The 25,428-nt window shown below is 39.4% G+C and overlaps 1 protein-coding gene across 1 annotated transcript in view; it reads left to right on the top strand.

Annotated features, from left to right (window-relative positions):
* tnmd (tenomodulin) overlaps window positions 1-25,428 on the top strand; it is a 64,813-nt gene that overhangs the window by 23,680 nt on the left and 15,705 nt on the right. The window contains exon 3 of the mRNA XM_040015427.1: window positions 21,045-21,185. Within this exon, the coding sequence (XP_039871361.1) occupies window positions 21,045-21,185 (141 nt within the window). The remainder of the gene's footprint in view (window positions 1-21,044; window positions 21,186-25,428) is intronic.

Raw genomic sequence — 25,428 nt, 5'->3', positions numbered from 1 at the left:
CATCTCTGCTGTTCTCCTCCAGTATGATATAAACTGATTACGGACACGATCTTGTAAAGTTTGAGCGTTTTTACTGCGAGTGTAAAAACAGCTTATTTCAAGGGGCTGTCTAAATCTTCCCTCAAATAACCTCACACCGTTAAGTATCACAAGTTCGTCATGTTTAATGACTTTCAGGAGTGTTTCTGCGACAAAAAGCCATAACTCACTTTTTGGTAAATGCACTTTCTATTAACCTTTACTTACACTAAGGTCTGGTTTGTTGAGAATCCCCTGAACGAGATGTATTTCATATCGCTTCTTCTCCCGCAGTGGATTTGTATGATTATTGAACATCAGTGCAAAATGGCGAGACCAGACAGAAGCTTTTGCTCTTTTCTCCTGTGAGACTGACATTTATCACTTGTGTTTTTGGTTTTCATACACGTGTCTGTGATTAAGCTCCAAAGTAACTCTGCTGGAAATATCTCACAGTGGCATCGCGCTGCCTGTGCTGGCAAGTTAAAATGAGGAAAATGCCCTATCAGACAAGAGACATGTGAGATACATTGCCAGTAGCTGTTTGTTTTAATAGTGTTAATGTGCTTTGGGAAGATGGCTCCATTAAGCTGCTGCATCTTGACACATTGTGCCTTTTTCCTTTGAAAGGCTAATGACCTTAGCATTTTGCTTAACTGGCCTTTGGCACTGGCACCTGTAAAACATTTTATCATCAAATTGATGCTTAAAGTAATTGCTTGGGTAAATTCCCAAAAGCACTTAACACCTCGCGTCAACCTAGTTTTAGCTTTCGGTTTAGTGTTACCTACACCACAAAGCCCAGTGGTGATTTTTGTTTGGAGTAAAATAACATATTAAGTTATGAGTTCAAGCTCAAATAGGCAACAGCATCTAAAACTTCTGCAGAACCAAAGGGGTTATCATCACAATCTCATAGTAGTGAGGACAAGTTTAAACCTCCACTGGTGTTTGTTGGTGCTATTGATAGAACTTCCTGCCGATAAAGAGAAGGCAAGCATGGGCACTGTTACCTAATTACTAGCATGCCCCTATTTACCTCCACATATAACAAAACCGCAGAAAGGCCCATGCTAATTACAATGCAGCAATGTTGCAGTGCCTTACACGTGTTTATATTTAGAGCCAGGCCCTAATTTTGCATCCTTTCATTACACACATACTGGGCACACGGATACGGCTTCCAGACAAAAATCCAGACTACATGCTTTGGTTTTCTAATTGGAGGATGGCATTCCTCTGATTTGGCTTCCAGAAAGCTCAGTGTGGCAAATGTTAAGCATATTTTAGAGACTAAATATAAAAACGGACAGATTTGCAACAAACAAGCACTTGTTCGAGCCTTAAAATGTGGACAGCTCCCAGGGCAGCTTTTGTTTTTTGTGACCTGGTTTCACAGCACCTTCATAAGACCGAACCGCAACACTTGTGCTGCTGATAATTGCTGCACATTTGTGGAGCATTTAACCAACGCTGGTCCAAACTTACTTACTGAAAGACAAAAAAATCAACGAATTAACTGGAAAATCTGCATTCTGGCAACACAAATGCCTTATCTCAGCTCTGGTGATTATCAACACATGATACTCTTAAGTAGTCTTTGACAAAATAGTCCCTGTCAATTAGGATTGTTTTCTAATCCAAAACTATGTGATTTAATAGTAATGTGTGTTATAAAAACAAAAAATAAAGGTTAGATATTGGCTGCTTGCTTTCCTTATGCATTTTTAGCTTTTTATATGAATATACATAAAAAGATTTAACAGAGGCAGTGCTGATGTATTAATTATCCAATGAAAACAAGAACCCTAACCTTCCCTTCAAAACAACTGATACGGCCAAATATTACTTTTCTTCTGTGAGACCAACATTTATCTTTCAAAGGGAATTACATCATATATCAAACATTACAGAGACATCAGAGTCAGTGTTAAATTACCAACAGGCTTTCTGAGATGAGACCGCTCTCCCTGGGATAACAACGGATATTGACATCTTAGGAGGCGGGCTGTTGGCTGCTAAGATGACCAGCTGGTCTCACCCGGCAAGTGAGTCCCTACATCTCATGTCAATGAGACATTGACCACAAATTTCCACAACTAAATGGTTTCCCTTTCTTGTCTTTAGAAAAAGCATTTAAAGAGTATGGTAACCACTACAGAAACAGTTCAATTTTTATCAAATCTTACACTTTGGCTGAGGATGCAAAATGTCCACATCTCTCATTTGAGGATTGTAGAATTTTATTTACAGAATATATTTTTGAAAAAGAAATGAATAGAAAACTTATCTGTTGTTACATTTGCATATGCAAAATGTACTTTCCAGTCCCTGGGGTAATTTGATTGATTGCAGTTTTAGTTTAGGGTTACAGGCATCAACCCGCAAGCAGTCCACATACAGTGTCTCATGTATTCAGTGTAGCAAAAGTTAGATACATCCATCATTTTGTCCACCATTTCAAGTTTCTAGCTGATATTTTTTCCAGGAAATTACTTTTAACTTCCTCCCTACACCTCACGAAAAAATGTGTTCCACTGTGTATATCCCAAATTTTTAATTCATAATGTTCAGCAAATATCTGTCAATAAAAATAGAAAAGCACAAGAGTGACTGAGCCCGGTGGCACTGGAAAAATGTAGCATCGAGTAAGCTGAGAAAATACTCCATCAGTACTCGTTTCAGTTTGAAGTTCATTCTGTATATCCCCGTCATCCACTCATATTCACAACCTGGAATAGTTTCTGTCTTCAAAAGCCTAAAAATGAGAAGTTTTCTTGTTAGCTGTTTTCTACTACGCAACAAAAGGAAAACCCAATATTACCAAAGTGGTGATTAGGTCGATAAAGCCCTATATGTGGTGATTTTAACACCAGTTATTGGCCTTCAGATATAGCTTTTGGCTGCAGCAGCCGATGTTTGTCATCAGCCAAAAGTGACTCTCAAACAGCTTCATGTTAAAAGCATTTACCTGCCAAAATACAAGGGTTTTATTATAAAGTAATCACAAGATATGCAAGGTGTTTGTCAGCGAGCTTGGCACTTAGGGCCGTCATTAATCAAAAATGCATCTACACAATAAGGCGCGAGTCATTTCTGACAGATCAGTTCATGAGCAATAACACAAGAAGGAGTGGTCACAGCGAGCTGTTAAATAAAGAGCGGCAGGTGACGGGCCTTTACAAAATAACCAACTTTTCCTTTTACTGTGTCCTGCTGCTTGTGTCCTGTGCAGCATAAGATCAGATCACAGCTGCTCAAAGGATGATGGAAAAGGCCAATTATTTTCTAGTTTCTTTATTAAAACAACATTAGTTTGTCCTTCCCTGGGTCTCTGACACCTGAAGTGCAAGTGAAGCCATACTCTAATTAATTCCTGTCAAATTTCCTGCTTTTGGCTTCTGGCCCTTTGATTTGTTTCTCTGCTGGTTGCTTTTTTAGTGTAGGTATCTTTAGGCTTCCACCAATTAGAAGCTGTTTCATGTCTCTACACGATGCCTGAGCTCATCTCTGTGGTATCCAGAGTATTTCCCTGATCTGGCCAATATCTAGTAGAGGGGATTAGAAAATCTTCTCCAGGGGGCAAAATTGACAGGAATGACAATTGAGTTGAAGGAGTCGCTGATTGATGTTAAATCCGATATTGCTCTAAAGTACAGGTTTGCAGAGATGCCGGCAGCTGAATTTGGATATCACTGCGAGGTCAGTCTTGAGGACTCAGTCGTGAGATATTGAAAAGGAGAAAAAAAGATGACTTTTTGAAATGGATGTAATTTTGTGAATGCCAGACTCTGGTTTTATGTAGACCCAAACTTTGTCATAGCTCAGTCATATTTTTAACAAAATATTTAATAAAGAATGGCTCCTTCTTCAAACGCTGACCAGTTTCATAATATAACATAACAACATGACAGAATGACAGCGATGGAAGAAAATGACTCTCTTTTCAAAGCTATCTGCCAAACACCGGCTGCTGTTTACGCGGCTGAACTAATTAAATCAGTTCACAACTCTGGCATCGGCGGGTCACATTTAATGTTATAATAATCACAGCAGCAACTGATATTGCTGTCATTGTGTCGGTATTTATGCTCACTGTGTGTTTTTATCAAAGTGACAGAAAATCCCTTTTGGGTAAATTAAATTACCCAACTTAGGCGATTGGCGTTGAAATATAAATCGTGCATAGGCAATTTGGGGTTGTTTTTTTATGTGATCTCTGTGGTGGATGTGGTGGTGTCTTCAAAAAAGTGGGGGTGCGCTCCCACCTTTGAACGCTGTACAGTAGGCTGCATGACCAGCGCCTTTAATTTGCGTTTACTGTAGTGGTGCTCACATCCTGTGTCTTGTGTGGTTAAGACAGCACAAGAACCGTGGCCAGTAATGAACAAGAAAACCCAGTCTCCTGCTTCATGTCACTGTTGACTATTTTTAATAAACTCCAAGACCTCCAGTCCTTCCAAAAATCTAATTATCAAGTGCAGTGAGCAACTAAACTCAAGCATAAAAGGCTTAATCATGCTGTTGTTTCCGTGAGTGGAGTTTGTATTACAAGAGTGGATAATGGGCAGAAAGCAAATGGAATGCATTTCCAGCAAGCATGCGTTCAATCACATTTTCAATATGCTTGTAGAATTTGAAGCTTTCATACAAAAATACAACAGTAATGGTTGTATTACTTTATTGGGTTGGGGCTTTATTTTGAAAAAAGTCAAGTATGTAAAGCGCAATATAAGCTGCAAGCGAGGAATTATAAGCACACTGAGAAAAGTGTTTCAAAATCATGATTAAGAACTGAGATGATCGGCGCTGTAGTGCACGTTTTTGCTTCTTTTATGTAAAAAGTAGGCACAGCATCCGTCAGCCCACAGTATTTTCTCTGTGTTTAAAATTCCTCTGCTGTGTTTCATCCTGATTGTGCTAAAAGACTTCTCTCTTCTCTTTCAACTAAATTGTCATATACAGCATTAAGTGATTCCCATTATTTGCATGTGAATGTAGTAGGGACTGTACACCCACATACTGTATTTCTACTGTTTGCAACATGTTGCACTGCATTGTGCTGTGCTCATTGTCAGGTTGTCTTCAGCGAGATTAATGTCATGCACTGCCAATGGGCTCATTTTAGCCTGTACAGACTAGGTTGATGACGCATTAGTGAGTGACCAGTATTTTCTAAATTGAATTTTCTGTGCTGGCGCCTGTCCAGAACACGCTGCCTGTACTCGGCAGGCATCACCAAACAGCAGCCTGCATGTGTTTGGCAGCTGGAGAGCATTCCTACTTCATTTATCCAAATTCTGCAGACCTTGGGAGTTGACAGGCTTGGTAATCAGTGTCCACAAGCATAATCCCCATGGTCTCAAGACACCATACAATCCAATCCCCCCCTTTCTCCCTCTGTCTCTTTTCCTCCTTTCTCTATTTTACATATAAAATCTGTTAAAAATCACCTTGCGAGAGGAAATACATCCATAAATATGCATACCGCACGGTGTCTGTAAGAATGTGTTCATATCTGTGAAGGCCATCTGCACTGCTGTTTCTGGGTGAGAACTCCACAGCAGCTGTAATTACTTCCTTGGCGGATCCTCATTTTCAAGTAATATTTCCATAGGAACCAGTTTCTGCTTAATGTGTTTCTTAAGATTCTCCTTGGTTTCCTTTCAAGCCTTTAATTTTCTTTGGCGTCTATAAAAAAAAAACTTCAGTATATGTATATTTATGGCTCTCTTTAATTGCCATTATTCAAGGGGAGGAGTCATTTTTCTGGCAATAACTGTGTTCGCTGTTTGTGAAAGAGGTCAGTTTCTTCAGTTGCAATTTTAAATGTATCTGAGATGTTCCTTTTTCTTCACTCCTGAGGGGGAAAAAAACAGCAGACATTCAGAGTGCTTGGAAGACATTAGCTGTTCTCACGTGATGGCCCCTGTGAGGAGATTTGAGCTCTAAAAAATGTGTCTGGTGCAGGCTGCCAGAGGACAAAGACCCAGCAACAGAGACAAGGGAACCAGTGAGAGAAAGAAAGCTTCCTCTGCATCACAGAAGAGAAAGCCGGGGTGATCTGGCTCTACTTTTCTATGCCCAGCTGTTCGAAGTTAAAGCTTTGCAATAAAAAAGACGAGGAGGAAGCCAGATGATTCCTTTTATACCTGAGACAAACACTGCTGTGAATGTTTTTTTCACTTCTGGTTCTTTTAAGCGTTTGCAAACTACTGCAAAAAATATTGACTAATGATAAGGAAATCCTAGAGATAAAGGTACGGACAAAACCTATATGAACTGCAGTGAATGTATGACTGAAATACTCAATCGTTTGACATTGTACAAACAACAGCTACAACAGAGAAGACCTAGAGATGTTAAAGTCTGTGTGACTCAGCGCTCATACAGAACAACTACGTGCAGTTTCATTGAGAGTGCTGCTCAGGGATTTTCTTAAGAATACTTCAAAAAATGTCAGCTTCTTTCAATAGTGAACAGTTAAGTGTTCCATTCAGAGTTTAAAGCAAGCACGGAAAGCATACCATCATTTTTAACCAGCTAAGGTTAGGCGGTGATGTTACGACCCAGTTCAAAAGGCGATAAAATGGAGACTGACACAAGGACTTTATTTAAACCACTAGTTAGAATCCAGAGGCAATGTGCAAAGAGAAACACAGCTATCCATCCATCGAACCATTTTATGTCACTAATCCAAGTCCAAGTTCACAGGAGCAGCAGTCTAAGCAGAGAAGCTCCCTGCCCACCTCTTCCAGCTCCCCAGGGGAGACACCAATGCGTTCCCAAGCCAGCCAACAGATATAATCTCCCCAGCATGTCCTCTGTCTGCCCCAGGGGCCTCTTCCAGGTAGGACATGCCCTGTACACCTCACCTAGGAGGTGCCCGGGAGGCATCCTAGTCAGATGCTCAAACCACCTCAAATGGCTCCTTATGTGGAGGAGCATATGTGGAAGAGTAGCGGCTGACCGAACTCATCATCCTATCACTTAGGGAGGCCCAGACACCATACAGAGGAAACAAATGTTTGGTTTCACCTACCCACGATCTAAGTCACTAACCAGAGCTTGTGAGAGCTATAGAGAGGGTGGGAACATAGATCGATTTGACACAAAGCTCTGTTTTCACCACAACAGCCTGGCAGAGCGTCCACATTGCTGCAGACGTTGCTGTGTCTGAAAACACAGAACGCCTATTTTCAGGACTTTTTCTGATGCTGATTAATGTTTGTTTACTCAAATAATAATGTACATTCCTTCAGTTCAGACAAAGAAACTAAAAAAAAAGTCAAACTTTTGTTATCACAAAAATTGTACGTTATATTCTTAAAAAAAAACACATACACTCAGCAGACACCGTGGAAATTCTGACGTCATCTCCCTGGTCCCAAGTGGTCATAGTATAATGTCAAAAACTGATGGACGTGCATCAATATTGTCTCCAGGCTGAATGGAGGTTGAGACAGATTATCGAATCATCCATCTTCTTCCATTTCACCGTCACAGTGGGGGTGGAGCCTATGTGAGCTGTCATAGGGTGAGAGGTTGGGTACACCCTGTACTGCACATAGAGACAGACAACCGTACACACTCACAGCCAATTTAGACTCACCAGTAAAGCTGACATACAGGTCTGTGTGCTGTGGAAGGAAGCCACAGTACCACACAGGCACAGGGGGAACATGCAGAGCCCCAGAAGGCGAGTGGATTCAAACCCATGATTGAACGCACACTGTCAGGCAAAAGTTCTGTCACCCCCACCATGTGGACCACCAACACTGCTTTTTATTTAAAAAACACACTGGTATCCTGTCATCTGCTATTAAAGGCAACTTATTATGCTTTTCCTTATTTTTTCTCAAATAGAAATACAGTGAAATCCCATATTAAACGTGGCCAAAGTTTCAAATAATGAGGACGGCGTGTGTGCAAGTAATCACTATAAGCCAAAATCCCAGGATTCAGACTGCCCTAAAAGCTCTGTTTCAGACAGCCTTAATGATAATAATGACTCTCCAGAACCATAGTGGCCAGATATTAGAAGATTATAGACTTGAGTTTAAAAGTTTTAATTACAAACCGAACTTTCTGAAGCGAAATTAAATAAATATAAAACATTTTTGCAAAACGGACATTAAAATGTATAATTTTTTGTAGCTGCAATGTTACTTTCTAATGAACTTTTAAAAATGCAACATGTAAAGTCTGCAAATTCACTAATTTCTTGGGCCTTAATTGACTCTTTAGGACCTGTAAGGCAGGTGTTAAAGAGCTGATAAATTCTTTTCAAGCCTTAACACATGGGCCCCTCACGGCAGCTGACTGAAATGAAGCTAATTGATGGCTACAAAGCAGAGAAGGACTATAAAAAGATATCAAAGGGCTTCCAGCTTGCACTTTCCACTGTATAAAATGTCATTAAGAAATGGTATTGAAGAGCAACTGTGGATGTCGAGGCAAGATCTAGAAGAGCAAGGAAACTGTCAGATAATACTGCTCATCTGAAAGGCAAAGCAAAACCCTCATATGGTGGCAGATGAACTCCCGTGTCAAGAAGGTTTAGCTGGCACAAAAGCGATGACGCACAAACAGCATCTACGTGGAAGAGTCATCAAATGGAAACGTAACGAGTGACCTCATCACAAAAATTCAGCATGTGAAATATGAAAAGCAACATCTGGACATGCCAGGGAAATTTCAAAATTAGTTCTGTCGTCAGAAAGGTATGCTTGAAATAAATAAGTAGCCGTTTTACTGAAAAGAACACCTTGCCAAGTGGTGTGGAAATATGCTGCTTAAAGGGTACGGTAGTAAGTCGCTCAGAAAAGACGGCTGATGGGGAAAAAAAAAAAGGAAGCATGGAAACTGGCTGGATTTTTGAGTATGCGGCCCATACTTCACTTGCAGATCGCAGACTATCTTGAATCAACTTTGAATAATGTGTTCTACAGAAATGTCGAAGGGGTTTTTATGAGTTTGGGGGGTTGTTGTTTTTTTACTTTGAGTTTTAGTTTGAGTTTAACAGTAACTGTGACCGGACAAAGGCAGCAGCTGCTTTGCTTTCTCACTATTTTACAAATCACAGCCACATTAGTTTGAACATGATTCCACATCTCTACTCATAAGATTAGATTTAGGAAAAATCAGTTTAGCCAAGGCTTTTAAATAATGACATTTCTAGTGAGTTGTGGATGAAATGCACAATGTGAGGGTTTTTTTTTTTTATTTCATTTTTTTATTTTTTATTTTTGGTAATTGGTAATATATCTTTTGAAAATATTAAATATAAGATATATATATAGATTATTTTTAATTTTACATGATTTCTTCATAAAGACCCATCAAACTGAAAGACCGGTTGGAGCTGCACGCTCGGTTGTGTGTAACTATTTTTAAATCTCTGTAGAACTGGAACCACGTAAGCTAGCGCAATAATCTTTTTTGCATATAAAACTGTGGAGTTGTACTTACATCTTATGTATTCAGCTTGTCCTAGGTCACGGTTTCCTTCCACATATAGCTTTGCAGCAACAAAAATATAATATTCCAGAAAAAGGCTTTGCTGATCCGATCAGCTGTTTGTAACACGTCCTACGTTGGAATAGACGTCAGCGCGAACTATCGCATGTCCACCATTACCTGCCCGAAACCGGAAGAGACGTCATTTTCACATTTTTTTACCTTCATGGCCTTATAAGCGTATGCTGGTGTTTTTAAAAGTCATGTTTGACTTGATGCTTTTCTGTATCATTTGCTTGGAACTCAAATTGCACTGCTGGAAATAGTTTATTTTGATGCACATGCTGTTCTTTTGCAAATTTGCATTATAATATTTATTTTCGTTTTTCCTGCAGTATATAAAAATTGGTATCTCAAAAATAAAACTATGAAGACACTCAAAATAAATTTCCTGTTGTTGGAAACTATTTTGTGCAACTTTTTTGTATGTACAGTTTTGAGGGATAAGCCTCTTGAATTTCTCTAACTAGAAATATATGTTAAAAAAACAAATTGTAGTTTATTGCACTTTTTTGCAATTTATGTAGTTATTATGGACTTAATGCATACATATTATTAAAATTTGGGCTATAACGTACGTTGTATTGATGTATAGCAACTTGAAATGCTCCCAAAAATGGCTCTACAGCATGTAAAAATATAAAGATAAGCTCTGGGTTTTAAAAGCAGAGACATTTGCAGTCTTGCTTTAACCAAGTGCATTTAATAAACTAAAGCAACCGATTAAACTGTAGTGGTTCATGTATGTTTTATATGTGCATTTCAAATTTTGTCAGAATAACCAAATATTGTCAAGTAACATTTACATTATTTTAATTTTTGACATTTTTAGCATTTAATAGAAACCACAAAAGGACAACATTGCATTTCTCAGCACATGAATATATTACTATCACATGGACCCAGTTGAGCTCAAAGAAAGCACATGTCTGAATGCATATTATATAAAACACAATTCCACGAATTGCAGTCCTTGTCAAACTGAATTTTAAGCCAGCAGTCTGCTGGTGCTTTAAAACCAGCAAGGACTTTATAAGGTCCAGAACCAAAAGGACACGGTGTTCGCTGGTGTGAGTGTCTAAGCTGCTGCCCACTTCGATCTATCACTAGGCAGCCTATGGCTCCCAGGAGACCCAGTGCACTGTGCAGCCCCCGAGCCACCTTTCCCTCCCCGTCCCTCACCACCCACCAACATCACCACCCCGCCATGAGTGACAGGCATCCAGTTCCGCCTGACTGGAGCCCCTATCTTCTAACCCTCAAGGACAACTGAGAGGACATATTGTCATCATCTCATCTTCCTCATTCCCACGGCTGCCTCCTCCATAGGTGCACATATGCTTATGCTCTCTCTTCCCACGCACGCATGCACACTCACGCACACGCACGCACACACAGAAACAACTGCAGCCCACTCACCTGTAACAACATCTACGTGACCTTTGCTTAATGTCCTCGGGTGACACACAAGAACCCATTCACACAAACAACCTGCAGGTCTGGCTGTGCCTGCCGCTTCTCATTCACTCCTTTCACTGTGAGTCTGTGTTTGAAACCATCTTGGTGGAGGCTGTTAAGAACCACTTCAGACAGAAACCTTGAACAGAGGAAATAAACAAGGTATTGTCTGTGAAGGCTTCCTCACAGATCGCCTCATGCTCCTGAGCTTGAATGTTTTTCTTGCTGTGGAGATCTGAATTCTTTATCGCTTACTGTACAAGAGTGTAAGGCATCTTGTGAAGTGAGAAAAGACCAGCTGGTTTGGAGGGATGTCATGCATAGTGGAGGGCTGCTTTTCAGATAAATAACAAGGTTTGGTTTGCAGTAATACTCCTTTTGCAATCAATGTGTATTTCACTATAGTACCATTGGGTTGTTTGCCGTGTAACCTTTAAGGGTTCAAATGCACGTCTCAGTTTTGAAAAATAACATCCAAAGACGTCATCGTATTGTTGTCTCTGCTCCGCGCTCTTATAAAGTAACTCTGCGAGTTGTTTTTGCACTTTAGTGTTCTCTTAGAAGTTGTAACGCTGGTGAGACAACAGGGATTTGAGACTGAACTTCAGATTAGAGGTTGTTGCTTACAGCCACAGAAGGAAACTTCACATGATGACAGGAAACTCTTTTATATTTGAAAATGTCAAATCCCAGATCTCATGAAATAGGATTTCAGAGAGCTCTGTGTGTTTCAAAGAAAAAAAACTGCTTCATTAAGAAAGACAGATTTTTTTTAAATAGTGGTCATAACATAACAGGGTAAGGAGAAATATACTTTCTGGGGATAGATGTAAATACACAGCCACATACACATAGAGACAGACGCTGCTGTGCAAAAGTCTTGCACCACCCCTCATTTCTTTATATATTTTGTTTCCAGGGAGACAGACTTTCTTGCATTTTGTCATGAGCAATTGTTCCCGGGTCTTTTTCAAGTTTTTCTTTGGGGTTTTTTCTTTCACATATTCTGTTCAGTCCTTCTACCTGACCATTTCCAGAGGTATGTTTTTTGTTTTGTTTGTTTGTTTGTTTGTTAAGCCACTGTTCACACTGACCTATGAATCATTCAAGCATAAAAAACCAGTGTTGTATCTGCATGTAACAGACAACCAATTTTAAATTTTATCTTTAGACACTTGCTAACAGCTTGCTGCAAAAACATATAATTTGTTCCAATTTCTTAGTTGAATCAATGAAAAATGCCAAAAATAACAGCTTTACAGGCAATAGACATACGTATTACAGTATTTTTGTACCAACAAGGTGATTTTCAAACAGCTTTTAGCTCAAAACTCAGCATGGTGTCCAGTGTGTCCTTAAAATTTTTTGTGAAAACTGAAAAAATGAAGGAAAATAGAAACAGTGGAAGGCATAAAAGCCCATCAATACTATGTGAAAGTCATGTTCATCAGCAAAATCCTGCCACGTGACCTGAGAGATGCATCTGGCTCTGTAGTTGATCCAGCAACGGTTTGCTGAAGCCTCATCAGATAAGGTCTCACTGGAAACAGGTTGGAAAGGCCAAATTGGTAGAACTGGACTGAAAATCAGTGGCTATACGTTTTATGGAGTGATGAATCCAAACCCAAACAGCATGCTAACGCTAAACTACCCAAGAACCCAGAGTGAGGTTAAAGCTGAGTGAATGTTGAGCCCCCCAGCCCAACAGTCAGACAGACCCTGAACTTCAACAGCTGGTGTCAGGGGCTGTAGCTTCAGGTTTATGTTTAATGGTAATTATAGAACAATGCATTTCAGGTCATTAACATGAAAATATTGTAATGAATAGTATAACAAATTACTTTTTTCTGGGAGGAATTAAGCAACAACATTACTTTTAAGAAAAGTGTTCTGTGTAACCTGTGCAATAATTACTTTTGTGAGTAAGACTGAAACACTGATCAGGACAAAGAGGGGAAAATACCTCCAACATGCACAAACGTTTGACCACACAGAATGCAATTAAGTTTTCTTTCTTTGTGCTGCTTAGAGATGGTGGTGGCTCTCAAAGCAAAGTCAGTGAGAACCCATAAGAGAATCGATAAGGAATCAAATCAATGAGTGATATCCATAATGGAATTTAATTGCTGAATTCTTATCAATTTCCATCCCTGAGGAGGTCAGGGGAGCAGAAACACATGGTCGATGCTCTGTCATGGTGTGAGGTCGCTTTCAGCCAGTCGTGTTGGGGATCTTGTCAGAATTGATGGAATTACGAGCACGACGAGTGGCACTGACTTCATTTTTCAGTTGGATTCCTAACACACTGCCACTGCAGTATTCCTGGATAGAAAAAACATACCACTCAATCCTTCCACTCAATATCAGATCCTGAATAATCAGGGCCTACCTTATTTTAAAGACCTCATAGTCTTGTCACCCCAATAGACCAGTTCACTCTCAAACTGCAGGCTTACTTGTGGTTCCACGGATGGTTAAAAGTAGAATGAGAGGCAGAGACTTTAGCTTTCAGGCCCCTCTCCTGTGGAAAGAGCCCCCAGTTTGGATTCAGGAGACAGACACCATCTCTACTTTTAAGATTATGTTTAAAACTTTCCTTTTTGATAAAGTTTATTGTTAGAGCTCGATCTAATATCAATCCAAATCCAAAGAAGAGCTTTCAAAAACTAATTTTTGTCCACTGATATCTTGTTTTGTTGTTGTTGTTGTTGTTGTTGTTGTTGTTGTTGTTGTTGTTGTTGTTGCTGTTTAGCCAAATTTAGCATATGTGAAAGAAAGGGTGGAGTGCTGTGTAATTATTTAGCTTGATTAGAAAAGTGTAAGGAAACCAATACCTTGTAGTTAGAGTTCCTTATGAAAGCAGTGTTCCTTTCTCCTGTTGACAATACCCAGTTCCCAAACATTATCAGCAGGGGTTGGGGTTATTGATTACATGATGAGTTTCTGTTGTTTATTTTGGTAGGTGAATCGGTCTGTTAATTAGACTGAGTTCAATTTTTTGATGATTGTTTTTACTCTTCACCTGTGTTTTTCTGGGAATCAGCTGTTAATCAGAGGCAGTGAAGACAGCTTTGCATGATTGAGGTCTGAGTAGTTAATTGAGGCACAGGAGCAGTAACGGAGACCATGGAAGAGGTTTCTTTTAGTCACTGGCATTCTGTGAATATATGGATGTATAGAGTTATATATATTATAAATATAGCCATCTTTTGATCATGTCTTTCCGTTACAGGTGGAAGTGATGGGGTTCATGCAGGTGCGGCTGGAAAGGCATTAGTAAAGGATCGAATAGCAGCAGAGAGAGGAGGTGGCAGCTTGCTCCGAGGCTGTGTTTTGTTTTGTTTTATTGTAGTTTCAGTTTGTTTGGTTGAATTCCCCAGGGGCCTTTTGTTTCATTAAGATTTTTCTTAATAAATGCCACCTTTTTTGTGCACATACTCCAGCCTCAAGACCTGTTTCTTAAATATCCTTTGAAACTTTCCGGTGCCAAACAATAACCATCGCCCCTTGCATGCAGTCTTGGCAGAATACATAGACTTTTTGGCCAGTCCATTAAAACAGTTAATTCCTCTGCAGGGCATATTGTTTGTCAGATAATTTCACTAATATGCACTGAAAGGGACCAACACCAGAAACAAGGCACAGTTCAGTGCCTCATATTTGTTGAGGTGATGGCTAGTCATTTGTGTTGACATCGTCCCTTCATTTAAGCAAACTATATCCCCAAGTTAAAGCTCCAATAATGATTTAACAGTTGGAATATATGCATTTTAAACTGACATACAGTTGTCTAAATGGGGTTTGAGCTTTAGAGCCAAAACTCTATTTTTAGAAGGCTATAAATATGTTTCTTTTTTCTATATAAATTGAGCTTTTTAACATTGAAGCCTGTGATAATTAGCCTCCTAGCATACTGTACTGTTGTGGAGCTAAACAGTCAACAATTTTAAATTCAATATTGAATGCTAACGTTGTCTTGTGTCTGCTGGGTGTTCTTATAACCAGCAATTTTCTTTATGAAATTAAATGAAGTTAACAACGTTCTAACTTTAAAACTTGTGCTGTCCCATCAGGCTGAAATGTTAAATAGTGTTCAGTTTAAGGTTAATCTCAAGCAACCAACAGTTAAACAAAATAACCAAGGTTCATTGTTGTTTTCCACACCATGTCAGATGGAGTTAGCTCAGACAGCACTGAGCTGAGAACGCTTATGCGATGTGGATGAAGCAAAGTGGGACGTAGTGTTGTTCAGGCAGATCGCTGCAGTGGCGTTTGCATTAGCTGATGTGCCTAAGTTGGATCGTTCATGCGTCAGAATCGCTGTCTCACTCACAGAAAGCAGTAACAATGTATTTATAATAATGTATCATTTTCATGCAGGTGTACAGCACAAGCGCTATGAGACGGCTCGCTGTTTCTCTCCTCGTGCACGTCCTCGATGTTCTTCTTATATTTTTGCTCCTTTTCATTTATTGTACATCTTTGTTGTTGCTCATTTTCTGTGATATTTCCTTCAGAGCAGATCCATTTCAGCTAATTGTAACAATATAACCGTTTGCTAAAAATGGTCAACTTTGACAAGTGTCTCTAGCTCATGTAGTAAGACATCTTAGCCTCTTTTTTTTTTTTCAGTCGAACTACGTGCCTTGCGTACTTTTGAATAAAAATCGTCCCCACTGCAGCTTTAATGTCACACTAGTATAATTGTCGAAGTGTTTCAAGTGCATTAAATGTCTTTGAGACCAAAATAGTCACACAGTAGCCTTTCACTGTCCCTGCACAGAGAGTGTAGCATAAATTGGAGCTTTTCCTATGTGCTGGCATTTTATCTGGCTGTTCAGTTTGACATGAAAAGCTAATTAACTTTCACAGCCTTTTTTTTTTTTCTATGAGAGTTGCTAAGTAATAGTTTCTATGAATTCATATTAGTCCAGAATTGAAGCAAGAAATTATGAGGAATAAGTTTTCTTTAATGCACTTTTGCTTTTTTATTTTTATTTTTTGAAACTAAAATAATGAGAGTGATCTGAAGCACTAATTATAAAGATCACCGTTGGTACGCTGAGGTGAAATATTATGTTGTGCTCCACAGTTTTCCCCTTATTGCACCATGTATCACACTACAAGTTTCCCAATGTACTGGAGCATCTATAAGTATCAAAGAAGGCCATACAGGGGCAATTCATTTCTATTTTCAGAATGCCAATTATTGTGCACAGCAGCAGCTTTGGCTATTGAGCCAGCCGAAGTCAAACTGTTGTAATACATTATTATCTATTTCAACCTGGTGCGGTGGGGAGATTCTCACTGCTGGATTTTCATCAAAAGAGATAGCCTGCTGAAAATGTAATTCACTGTTTTAGTATAAATCAATAAGCCTCGAGAATCTATTCCCCCATTCCACCTTTATGTTAATATAAAAGAAATGCTCAAATAGAACTTTAATTCACCACATGGACTTTCAGACTGTTTAATAGCCCCAATTTTATCCATAACTGCTCAATTGACACTTAAATCTCAAGCCCATCTTAATTTGGCTTCTCCTGACAATTAGAAGTTCTACTTCTCTTTAGCGCCAAGGCTACTGTGACCCGTATTAATGGTGATTTATAGGCTATGCCAGTCTAACAGTGATCATCTATTAAGAATTATATCCCATTTGATCATTATTGCTCTGTTCTTCCTCCAAAAAAGAAAAGTCGTGCCTACATGTAACGCAGCATATTTGAATATCCTGGAAGCTGTGTATAAGTAAGCAGATGGAAAACATGTTAAAAAATGAACATGTGAAAGAGCTTAAAGTGAAAGCTAATTTTGTTAGAGCGTTAGAGGACACTCAGATGGTTCTGATGGGGGATATAAATCCTGATGGACTCCCATCTGAGTGTATTCATTAATCATGCGTCTCATTGGCGAGGCTCTGATTTGCCACTGAGACAGATGAAGATGAACTCAGCAATATATTTCTCATCATAACACAACCCTCGCATAAATATTAATAGCATATTTTCAGCTGGTGGGCATGAATCATTTTTCAGGCAGGGAATTTTAAGAGCTATCCATGCGTGTCCAAGAACAGTATATAAGCAAGCAGTTGTGATAAACAACGGCGCTTTAAGGCAACAATGAAGCGAGAGTCCTAACTGTAAGGGAGATTTTAAATCTCTTTATCGTGCTTACTTCAGACAAACTTCTGTCGATACATTTTTTTATTTAACCTTACAGCTTGTCAACATAAACATTTTTAATTGCTCGAGTGCATGCTACCACTGAAGTTTAAGAAGCTGTCATTTTGAATCAGTTAGATATTGTTTTTGTTTATTTTTCAAGATATCTGGAAAATATTGCAGCCACTGTTTTAAAAACTGATAACAAATGAAGCTAACTGGGAAGCTGTGATAGCTTTCTGCTACAGTGGATATTTTTATATTAACAATGGCTTATCAGGGACTGCGTAATGTAAAAGGAGTCATTTAAGCAGTTCTCTTTGGCCTTGCGGTTTTCATTCGGCACTTTTAGTTCGTTTTTTTTGGTTGCTGCACATTTCCTGCTATTTTGGTTGACTTTAATCGACCTCTTTTTCAGGCACAGCGGGCAGCCAAAACAGCACATTTTACTCCACCCAACACCCCCCTTCTCTCTCTCACACACACACGGCCAGTTTATTAGATACACCTTGGTAGCACTGCTGCCGTCTGCTGCACACCCATGATACAAAGATCATCGCAAAGGTGCTCCATTGGATTGGGATTTTTGGACTGTGGAGCTCATTTAAGTACAGTGAAGTCATTGTCACCTTCAAGAGAGCAGTTTGATTTTATTTTTGGCTTTGTGGCATGGCGTGTTATTCTGCTGCAAGCACACTTCTTATGATAGGTACAGTGTGATCGTAAAGAGAAGGACATGGCCAGCAACAACTCCAGGTAGGCTGTGGTGCCAAGAAAATATCCGCCAAATCCTTACACTGCCAGCCTGACCCACTGATAGACAGAATAGAGCCAAATGTTAAATGTCACCTCAGCAGACCAGGCAACGTAGTTCCAGTCATTTGTTGTACAGTTTTGGTGAGCCTGTGTAAATTGCAGCCTCTGTTTCCATTTTTTAGCTGACAACAATGACACCTGGTGTGGTCTTTTGCTGCTGTAGGTAATCTGCTTCAAGGTTTGACATGTGTTCAGAGATGCTCTTCTGCATACTTTGACCGTGGTTATTTGAGTTACTGTTGTCGTCCTATAGAATGAAGGCAGCAGTATCAGTATGTTAGCCTCACCTCTAACCCAATGGCAAGTGGGATAAGCTCAGGATGGATTGATGGATGGGTGTTGTCTTCCTATCAGCTTTGAGGAGTCAAGTCATTCTCTTTTGATGTCTGGCATCCATAACAACAACAATTTAAATTTTATCGCACTTTTAAATTAAAAAGTGCTTCATAGTATAAATAAATGCCATGCATTAAAGATAAGTACGCATTTTCCAACATATAGCCACATAATCATAGCCTGACATTAATTACAACATACAGATAAGAACAAAATTATTTTTTTCACTAATTCCTGAAGTGCTTTGTTTTTTCAGTGTAAAGAATCTTCAAAAAAGCATTTGCAAACATACTAGTTTTCTTTAGAAAGCATAAATTGTTTCTCTTTGCACACAATAACAGATTGTTTTCATAAAAAATCATAAATTACCAGGGTCAGTATTATTAGCCCTCTGAAAAACTGATCCTTTTATTGAGCCACAGCAAAAAAAAAAAAAACACTGCTGTGTAATGATGTGTTTTAACTTTGCAATGCTCGAAGTGTGTAAAACCAAGTTAAAACCGATGGTTAGCGATCAATTTAAACTATAAAAGTATAAAAACTTCAACAAGCCATTTTGGACTTGAGAAAAAGAATTGTTGATGCTCATGAAGAAGAGATGGATATACAGTTATTGCCGAGTTTCCAAGTGTCAAGAACTGAAGTGAGAACTATCATCAAGAAATTCAAAGAGGGCCACACAGTACAGGATAAGCCTGGCAGAAGTAGGCAGCAAAAGATTTTAAAGATTCTGGAAAACAGCTAGTGAGAGATGTGTCTAAAGACCCCAAATTAACTTCCAAGACATTAGTGAATGACTTGTCTAAGTTGGGAATCTTAGACTCAAAGAAGACAATTGCTAGAACGCTGCACAGGAATGGACTGTGAGGTTGCAGACCGAGAAAACCTTCACTTGTGCAGAAGACTGAAGTACAATATGAATTAATTCAAATCAATTCAATTCAATTTTATTTATATAGCGCCAAATCACAACAAAAGTCGCCTCAAGGCGCTTCATAGATACAGAGAAAAACCCAACAATCATATGACCCCCTATGAGCAAGCACTTTGGCGACAGTGGGAAGGAAAAACTCCCTTTTAACAGGAAGAAACCTCCGGCAGAACCAGGCTCAGGGAGGGGCGGGGCCATCTGCTGTGATTGGTTGGGGTGAGAGAAGGAAGACAGGATAAAGACATGCTGTGGAAGAGAGACAGAGGTTAATAACAGATATGATTCAATGCAGAGAGGTCTGTTAACACATAGTGAGTGAGAAAGGTGACTGGAAAGGAAAAACTCAGTGCATCATGGGAATCCCCCGGCAGCCTACGTCTATTGCAGCATAACTAAGGGAGGATTCAGGGTCACCTGGTCCAGCCCTAACTATATGCTTTAGCAAGAAGGAACGTTTGAAGCCTAATCTTGAAAGTAGAGATAGTGTCTGTCTGTCTGTTAAAATTATGCATTCTGTAATCGTGTCCTTTGGTTAGATGACATGAAACTTGAGCTCATTTTTGTGTGTACAACCCTATAGTGAAACACGGTGGTGGTGGTATTATGCTGTGGGCTGGGTCTGGAACTGGGAATCTCATGAAGATGGAAGGAATCACAAAGAGAGAAGGATACGTGAAGACTTTGAAAGAAAACCTCAAGCATCCAGTAGCAAAACTGGGTCTGGGTCGTCGCTTTGTCTTCTGTGACGACAATGGGCCAAAATATACGTCACTCCTGGTGAAGGACGACATCCAGAAGTTCAAAATGAATGTTACTGACTGGATTGAGCATCCAACGTCCGTGCCAGAGGACCATCAAAATTGAAGGAAGTTCAGAGATGTGTTAGACATGTTGAAAGGTACAACAAATGACTAAAGGTTGTTATCCAGCAAAAAGGATAAACAACTGACTGTTAGCATCAGGGGAGCTAATAAGCTTGACCCTGGTAGTTTTTGGTTTCTGTGAAATCTTTTTTTGTTTCTGTGTGTCAAGTTAAATGATGTAATCCTCCGAAATAAAACTGGGATGTTTGGAAAAGCTGTGTTACCTTCCAACCCTTGACTTTTAACCCCCTCTGATACTGAGCCAGCTTACTGCAGCTTCAAGTATTTAAAACTCATATTTTTTTCGGTTCTTATCCTTTCTTATGGGAGCTGGTTTGTCATTCGACCTCATTATTCAGTCTGATGTTGTAGTCGCGTCACATGTTTTCTGCAGGTCTTTTGTATTCATCTGTTGGTTTTTTGTAATTATGGATCATTTTGATCTCCGTTCAGATGCGGGTGACATATGAAAACATATGTTTATTTAACGGTTGAATATTCTATAAACCGGCGCTCAATAGCCTGTAAATATGTGTCAATCTCATTCACACTTCTCACCATTTTGTGACAATTATTCTGCGGCTGTTGTGTTTTTTCTGGTTTTGGCACCCGAAAATGAAATTCCAATTCATAATCCTGCATTCGGTGCCACCATTGAGTCAATTGTTTTTTCCTTTCAGTAAAACAGCTGTCAATGAGAACAACACCAGACCTGCTTGAATAATTGAAAAAACTCTGAGATGTTGGCAGCGCAGCATTGTTAAATTGTAAAGCACTGTTAAGCCTTTAAAGACGGCTGAAAAATTCAGAAAATTGCTTCATTTTTGATGTTTTCCCTGATCTATATTATTGAGCGCATAACAATGATGTAAAGAATGGCGAAAGCATCGCTCGTGCATTGATCAGAGGGGCGTGTGGTTGTTTGTGTCGTTGCAGGTGTATGACCACGAGTACAAAGCTGTGGTGGATGGCGTGGAGACAGACAGTACAATGGAGATAGACCCAGTTCACCGCGTCGAAATCTTTAAGATGGGAAATGGGAGTGAGGAGATTCTCGAGGTCCACGACTTCAAAAATGTAAGTAAAGGTTAAACAAGGCCATGTAAGCTATTTTTTTTCTTTTGATGAAAAACTGAAGCTGTACCCATGTCTTCTCGTCAGCAGAGGATGTTGTATGATGTTCACATCCTGCCCTTTTTTAAGAGACAATTGACAACATTTATCCTTTCTTGAAATCCTATTTTTCTTATCTCATCCTTTGTCACTCTGGATGGGAAAAACGATGGTACAAACCTTTGAAACATCACACAGACAGAGTGATGGAAATTACTCTCACTGAGGTGTTCACGCAAGGATCAAAAACACAATTTCAAAAATACAGCACTTATGGTATCAGTAATTGATACTAAAGCAGCAGCGCACAAGGAGATTTGTTATGTGACTTTGTGCACACACACAGCAACCCAGAGCGAAGAATTCAGACCCCCATAAAAAAATCGCTTTCTTCCCACTAATTCTATACACCAACTTTTTCACAGTACAGAGACAAACGCTATTAAGAAACCCGTCTCTATTTGTTTCTCGCACCTTTTTCAAATGCAATTTTGTCTCCAGCCGAACTCATTAACTTACCTTTCATTCCTAAATCCTGCTCGACTGTGCAGGAGGTTACACATGCTGCACCTCGGAGTAGAGAGTGTGCTGCTTGGCTGGGTAATGAATGCTCTTACTCTCACACCATTATTTACTGTGAAATGTTGAGTTGCCAGGCTGAATGTTACAGGATACACCTCATCCAAAACAAAAACCTACGCTGAATCGTTATTGTTTTTGTTACAATGGGCTTTGTGAATCTAAAATGGCTATATGACAGAAACCAGCACAGCACCGGAAAACTTTAACCCCTGCAATCAGTCTCTCTATTTCCTTCTCTCCCTCCCTGAGCCCACTCTGTGTTTGCGTGTGGGTGTATGTGTGTGTGTGTGTTTGTGGCCCACATACATAAACATGCGTGCCTGTTGCTTGTTCCACTTCCTGTTAGTGAAGCACATCCCCCGAGGAGATTTGTTTGATTCAGTGCTCCACCATGGAAGACTAAGTAACAAGCGAGTGAGCAGAATAATTCAAACCTCATTGTGACAAAAATCTCAGAGAAAATTTACAATTGGTTATACTAAGTGGAAGCTTTTGCACTGATGTTAGAATTGATTTTGTTTAATACAAAAAAGGGGAATGTCACATGTTATTACACAGACCAAAGCCACCTTTAAAACAATCTCCATCAAGCCCGAGGGCTGTGTGATGAATGGAAAATGAGGGGATTATACCACCAGGACTGTGAACCATTAGACTCATTTTAACAGGAGAGGAAGGAAAAATGGAGAAAGAGACATCCTGAGAGGGAATTACCAGGGTCGTTTTCACGTTAAAACGAAGTGAACAACTGAACCAAAGAACATTTAGGCAAACAGAAATTTGTTTCTGCACAAGGTTTCAAATTGGTGTTTCAATTTTATCTGCACAACAAAGCAAAGGTATAATAAAGTGAGAACAGAGTCAAAATTGGAGCATGTTAAGTAGCCATTGTGTTAAAGTTAAGTTTACTTTCTGTTGGTGTGTTCTGTTGTCTCTCCAGTTGCATGATGCGTGATTGCTTTCCTTCAAACTCAGCGACAGAGTTCCTTAAGAATTCTCTAAACTTTTGACATAATGATGCAAAAGTGAGGCTGCCCAAGTTTTCCAACTACAAAGGCTTCAAACAATGCTAAGGTAATGTGGCCTTGCCTGTAAAGAACAAAGAACCACGCTTATTGTTTCCTGACATTTAACAAGAAATTTCAACAAATCTTTAATTTATTTCATGGAAACGTGTGTGTGTGTGTGTGTGTGTGTGTGTGTGTGTGTGTGTGTGTGTGTGTGTGTGTGTGTGTGTGTGTGTGTTTCAGATTGATCCTGTTGTAGTTTGCTATTCAGGTGTGTTAGGTGTAGATTTACAAGAATAAAAAGGTTTTGTAAATACATCAGAAAATATCAGCAGCAATGTGAAGGTCAAGCAGTTCAGCAGTTCAGCACTGCAGAGACCTCTACAATCCTTCTTTGTTAAAGCACCTTTGGCAGCAATGGCAGCCTGGAGTCTCCTTGGAAATAATCCTAGAAGTCTGGCACACCTTTCTGTTAAAAGTCACTCTTATTCTTGCAGGCAGAATCTTTAAAGTTCAACCAAGTTGGATGGAAGGAGTTGGTGCGCAGCCATTTTTCACGTTTCTTCATAAATGCTCAGTTCTATGTGGTTCTAGCCTCAGCTCTAGTTAAGCTACTTCAGGACTTTCAGACTTTTCTTGAAGCCTGCTTCAGGTTGTTGTCTAGATAAAACATAAATCTTCGCCCAAGTTTGAGACCCTGAGGACTCTGGAAAAGGCCTTCACTTAAAATTGACCCATATTTTCTACATTAACCTTTTCCTTTTGCCTGACTTATGTTCTACTCCCAGTTGCAGCACAATCCTACGGCCACTGTGTTTGATAGCAGCACGGGCAGGTGTGCGAATTTTCTAATTACGTCGATTTAGTTCACAATTAGTTCAGGTAATTACAGTGGACTCAATCAAACTATTGAAGCAGCAATGATAAAAGTCAACTCTGGAGCTCAACAGTGGTATTACAAAAGATCTAAATGCTTAAGCAAATGGGATATTGTGTTCTTAATTTTATTCTCGTGGGATACTGTGGGGGGAACTGAATTCACTCTGAGATGATTCCGAGCCAACAAAATAATCTGTAAATCTTCCAAGCATCGGAAAACTTTAAGAAAGCACAATATATCCCTAGACTGTGAGAGGAAACCATAAGCAGAGCCGTCTGAAACAAGGGTGAGCAGCGTTTTTCTCTCATTTACCGCCTGACCTTCATCAGGCAATGCACACCCTAAGCTATACCTCCCGCCAGCTTCGCAGGTATTTCCACATCTGACTTGGCTCAAGTTCAGACTGCAGAAGTTGTCAGTCATATGTTTTAACTTCTTATTTTCAAATAGCACTACCCTAGTTCAAGGTTGCCAGCATCCATAAATCACCACAGATGCTGGAAGCAGCAGCTGGCGAGTGCAGCCATTCTGTAATATTTATGTTAAAGTTGTGTTTTTAACAGACACTTTCTCTCAGTGTTTACTTTTTCTTTAATTCCTCTCCAGTTAACCATCAACGTCCCGGTCAAAACCTAATCTTGGTGACACTGTCCAAATGACTGATATATTAATATCTAACAATAATGCCAGGAAATCAGTACCCTCCATCAAGTCTGATGTGGATGTCCTTGACTTCACTTGAATTCGTGCTGGCTATGGCAACAACATGACTGTTTCATTGCAAATTTGGACCAGTTTGACAGAAGTGTTCTTATTTGGACAAATATCTGCAAAACATGTGTTATTGTACTACTGAAGGCTGAATCACAAAATGAGTCAAATGGGCAAAAGCAACAAAAACGATGGAGAAAGACAGATCAATCATAACTTGTTGAATTTGTAACCAATTTTCGAGAAATTTGTCAAAAAAGTGTCAGATATATATTTATGCTAAATGATCTATGTGTCGTCATACAAAAATCTTAACTTGATAGTAAAAGTAATATTTCTATAATGTAATCCTTTTAAAAAAAAAGTTCCGCAGCTGCTTATTTTTTGTGATATCTTTCTGCTTCATCAAGTATAAAATGTCCAAAAAAAACCTGACAACATCACGCCCCTTGTTAAAAATTAGTTCTCTTTTTCAGGTTCGACTTGAAAAGGCAGCTTTAGACGAGCCATTTGGCTCAAAGTCTCGTGTCCTCACTGCTGCTGTCCTTGAATGTCTTCTAACGTCTATCTTTTGGCAGCCTGCACACAGCAAGTCAGCCTCAACAGTCCTGTAAAGCTTCCGTGGCTAAACTTCAGGCACATACCACAGTCAACATTTTGACAGATAATTTAAATAATTTAGGAGTACTTTACACAATAAAACACAGAGCAACATAATCACATCCAACCTTTCTGTTTATAAGATGCTGTTTTGTACGTTTTTACTTCTTTTGTTTCATGTTAGCCGGTCGTCTTTGCAGATAGCCTTTAACCACGAGGATGTGTTGGTCAGAGGGGAATTTAGAAGAAAAAACCTGTCTTTTTTTTTTGCTATACGGTCTACTGCCTCCTCTTCTCACAGCAAATAAAACGGAAGCATCAAACCTCGCCTCCAGCACTCATCCATCGAAAATTTCTTTGGAGCACTTTTGAAATTCATGACTGCAGGAAAACTTTTGATGAAGTTGAGGATAGCCTACGGTAACAT

This window comes from Simochromis diagramma, unplaced genomic scaffold, assembly GCF_900408965.1.
Source record: "Simochromis diagramma unplaced genomic scaffold, fSimDia1.1 OVJJ01000685.1, whole genome shotgun sequence".
Lineage (NCBI taxonomy): Eukaryota > Metazoa > Chordata > Actinopteri > Cichliformes > Cichlidae > Simochromis > Simochromis diagramma.
This window is presented reverse-complemented; position numbering and strand designations above follow the sequence as displayed.